At 32.8% G+C, this 4,093-nt stretch overlaps 1 protein-coding gene across 1 annotated transcript; it reads right to left on the reverse strand.

Moving 5' to 3' along the window:
- Positions 1–1,038: 1,038 nt before the first annotated feature.
- Positions 1,039–3,834, reverse strand: LOC109788559 (serine/threonine-protein kinase PBL36). Its single transcript, XM_020347306.3, has 5 exons — positions 3,504–3,834; positions 2,972–3,107; positions 2,668–2,804; positions 2,458–2,581; positions 1,039–2,027 (listed from the first exon to the last, which is right to left on the reverse strand). The coding sequence occupies exons 1-5, from the start codon at positions 3,738–3,740 to the stop codon at positions 1,468–1,470; spliced, it is 1,194 nt and encodes a 397-aa protein (XP_020202895.2). The 5' UTR covers positions 3,741–3,834; the 3' UTR covers positions 1,039–1,467.
- Between the last annotated feature and the right edge of the window lie 259 nt (positions 3,835–4,093).

The raw sequence follows: 4,093 nt of genomic DNA on the forward strand, positions 1-4,093 counted from the left end.
CGTAGTGTGAAAAATGAAAATAGCCAAAGTGGTTCCGGAAATTGTGATTGACGAGCAAAAGTAACAAAATTTGGAATATCTGGTATTAAGCAGCAGCTGGTTTAAGTTTACCAGTTTTAACATTGATTTTGCCTTTTGTTCATTAGTTCTTAATTTTGAAACTATTGCAATGAATTCAACTTAGTAATGATAATAAAAAGAGAAAATTCAAACGGCTTGTATTATTCATAAGGAAGTTATTTATTTATTTATTTATTTTTATTATTTTTTTTTTTTACTGAAATATTCATAAAGAAGTTAACAATATGTTTCTCTTGTATTATAACATGGTAAAGATGTAATTAAAATGTTAACCCTTTTATCATATGTGAAAGAGATCTTCAGAACTCTACATCTTTAGAGGTAAAACCTATTTATTATCAAATCTCAATCATATGTAGGCTTTAACACGTTAAGGACTTCTTTGTTTCTCTTCTTAATTTTTTTTTTATTGTTTTCTAAAACAATCACATTACTCAACAATTAATTTCTCATCTAAAATCTATTAAGTTTTGAAAATTATTTTCAAACCAAATGTTTTAAAAACAACTGAGATTTTTTTTCATCTTTCTTTAAGTTCGTTCAACTCATAGGACAAATTTATAGAAAATAAAAATATACTTAGGAGACAAATACTTACATGTATATATATTCAGGGAGAGAGAGAAACAAATTTTATACACAGAAAAGTGTTTTCAATCACAGTAAACAAACAAGACTTAACTTCTTTTTTTTTTTTTTTGGATACAAAGATATATTCCTAACAAAAATTATGATAAATGTTATAATGGAGAAAAAAAAAAAAGGGTGAGACCAATGTTCATGAGAATTTATCCTTGCTCCTTTACTTTGTACTTAGAATAGCTATCCCACTTTATCTTTGTTAACAAAGTAAAAAAAAATGGACTTGGTGATTCCACTGAATTTCAGAAAAAATAATGGTTATGTGAAATTTAGGACACCACATGATAGGAAATTAAAAATTTATAACAAGAAAGCTTAGAAGTTCAACGGTTTAACATTCAACATTTAAAGCAACTAGATTTACAGGTGTCTATGAATGACACTTATTTATGGAAAATGCAACATACATAAAAGCTACGGAAAAGGAGGGAAGATAATTAAGTTTTGGCTTTGAAAACCAGCCTTAAAACACAGTCCTAATTCCCCCTCTTCCATTTCCTGTGTATGCAAATGTTTCTATAAATAACAACATAAAGTCCAAGTTATTATTAGGAAATGCAAAAGAAGCTGAAAAAGATATTTAGTGCACGTTTGGAAAAGTTTCTTTTAAAAGGAAATAATTGTTTATTTCTCATAGCTTTTCCAAGAAGCAGATAAAAAATAAACGATTATTTCCTCAAAGTAGACTGAACCAAACACACACGTACACATGCATCTCATCTCACATCTAATGGTTGTCCAACACTAGGGTCGGTTGGTCAATGAAAGTCCAACAGCAGTGTTTGGAGGAGGTAGAGGATACTCTAGGCTCAGTGGAGAGGCTTGAAAGCGCCATGGAACGTTTGGTTCTGGATCAGTTCTGAGACCATACTTGTTAGCACCACCATTATGGTTGGAGGGTCCTTCATGCATTATGTGAAGTGAACTTGATTGAATTGAAACTGAGCGAGTTGAAGTTGATGCGGACCTTGTTGAGGGGTCCTCCATGTTTTTCTCATTCTGACCAGGCAAAGACTTCAACACACGAACTACTTCACTCATAAGGGGTCTTGCTTTTGGGTCAGGGCGAACACAGTGACTAGCCAACCTCATTGCCCTATTTGCACCTCTCCTTGAGTATTGATCTCCAAGTCTAGGGTCCATCAGATAGCGGAAGTTTTCTTTGTTCTTGAGAAGAGGGCGCATCCATTCCACCAAGTTTTGCTCTCTCCTAGGCAATGATTTGTCCATGGCTCTTCTACCTGTCAGTATTTCAAGTAGGACCACCCCAAAGCTGTAGACATCACTCTTGGAAGTGAGGTGTCCTGTGACAACATGATGCACCATGTTAAGAAACTTGCACCATGTGCAGCATTGTAGCTTAAATCATGCATATATACATTATTGTTTCCATGTCTAATGTAATATGAATCTGTTTGGATACAAATTAAAAGTATTTTTAAGAGTTTTTTACTGTCAAATTTTTTTTATTTTTAATAAATTAGCTCTTCTAAACTTATATTTAAAACAGGTTTTGTATCATAAGTGAAATAATGTGATAAAAAAAGTACATATTGAAAATGATAAAAATATATGGTACCTTGATAAGTCTAGGGCTTTTGGCACATTTAGTTTCTAAAGCAATTGATGTATGAATTTCCATTTAATGAAATCATTGGTGTCATCTATTTTGCTATTTAGTAGGGAAATTGATTATTTATGATAAAAAAAGGAAATGTTTGAGAGTATACTGACCTGTCATCACATACTCAGGAGCAGCATAGCCTTGTGTTCCCATTACTTGAGTTGACACATGAGTTGCATCTCCCACTGGACCATCTCTAGCAAGCCCAAAATCGGAAAGTTTTGGATCGTAGTTCTGAAATAGAATGCTATATAATAAGATGGAGGTAAAGGTGTATATGTTGAAAATTAATTAGCATAATAGTAAGTAATATATATTACCATATCCAATAGGATATTAGATGTTTTGAAGTCTCGAAATATCACTGACTTTGAAGCTTCCTCGTGCAAAAATGCAAGGCCCTTCGCAGCACCAATCATAATTTTCAGCCTCATAGGCCATGTAAGGCGCAAAGACCCTGACATTATTACTCGTTAATTTTCTGATATATTTCTAGCACACAATCATTAACTCAGTTGTTAAGCTATATCAATTGAAATTATACTCTAACTTAAACAATAATGCATTGATTGATAGATTAGAGCACAATTTTCTATGATACAAAAAGTTGAAATTAAGACATACTCCTGAACAGATGCTTCTCTAAGCTTCCTCGACACATGTACTCATACACCAATAGCCTTTTGTCATCCTCAATGCAAAAGCCAACCAATTTAACAAGATTTGGATGATGGAGTTCACTCAGATAACTAATTTCAGTCTGCCACATGCATGAAACAATGAAGAAATATAGTTTTATTTTTAATCTAACAAGATATATATAATAAGTCATATAAATCATAGCACTTTGTACCAAAATAAAAATGAGCAAATTATACGAGCACTTTCTCTTTATATTTTGATATTGCACAAACAAGTCTTTCCATGTTAACATTTACATATATCCCCTTAAAGGGTACATGTTGTAAATTTGTTATCAGGGTGTCAGTGAAATGTTTTTAAGAAATCAAAATGGGTTAGAAATTAGACATGATATCGCGTGCAATTTTAAGAAATAATAGGGCTGTGAATTTAATTTATTTAATAAAAATTTATATAAATTAAATATATTCCTAAGAGATAAAGAAACAAAGTCAGGGTTAGCATGGTAACATACAAGCCATTCCTTATGACCCTGAAGTCCATTTAGGTTGAGACTCTTCACTGCAACTGGAATCCCCGTTCCAGGCCTTGCTGCATAGTTCCCATGCTGACTGATCCAACCTTTCAGCACAGTTCCAAACCCTCCCTCACCAAGGAAATTCTCAGCTTTGAAATTTCTTGTTGCCAATTTAAGATCATTAAAGGAGAATCTTCGAAGAAGGGAAGAGGCTACTATTAGTTCATGGCTCATGTTGGGAGTGCAACCTCTTGCACGGTTTCTAGACCTTTTGGTGGTTGAGGATCTTGAAGTAACTGGTCGGTGTCTAACCACATCATTTGTAACTTTTCTTCCTGCTGATTTACATTGAAAAAGAAACGCATCAGATCAAGTTTAATTTAATGAGCAACGTAAAAATGTACATGAATTAGACACATTAATTAATGAAGTCTAAATTTGTCAACCCCTGGGGATTAAAGAAGATCCTGAATTTCCCATTTGCAACATATGTATATTTTTGTACTGAAAACACGCTCATTCAATTTTATTTCACGAGTTATTCCATTAATATAAGCGTATAATGTATGTAGATTTGGTTCAAGTTA

The sequence above is a fragment of the Cajanus cajan genome, chromosome 2, assembly GCF_000230855.2.
Source record: "Cajanus cajan strain Asha chromosome 2, NIPB_CcT2T_4, whole genome shotgun sequence".
Classification (NCBI taxonomy): domain Eukaryota; kingdom Viridiplantae; phylum Streptophyta; class Magnoliopsida; order Fabales; family Fabaceae; genus Cajanus; species Cajanus cajan.

Bases quoted from the DNA above. Each gene is read 5' to 3' on its own strand.
- LOC109788559 (XM_020347306.3), bottom strand. From the start codon at position 3,740: ATGAGCCATGAACTAATAGTAGCCTCTTCCCTTCTTCGAAGATTCTCC. The intron at 2,805-2,971 runs GTATGTCTTAAT...TAATAATGTCAG, and splicing joins AGAGAAGCATCTGTTCAGGA to GGTCTTTGCGCCTTACATGG. The intron at 2,028-2,457 runs GTCAGTATACTC...ATGTTGTCACAG, and splicing joins TCCTGAGTATGTGATGACAG to GACACCTCACTTCCAAGAGT.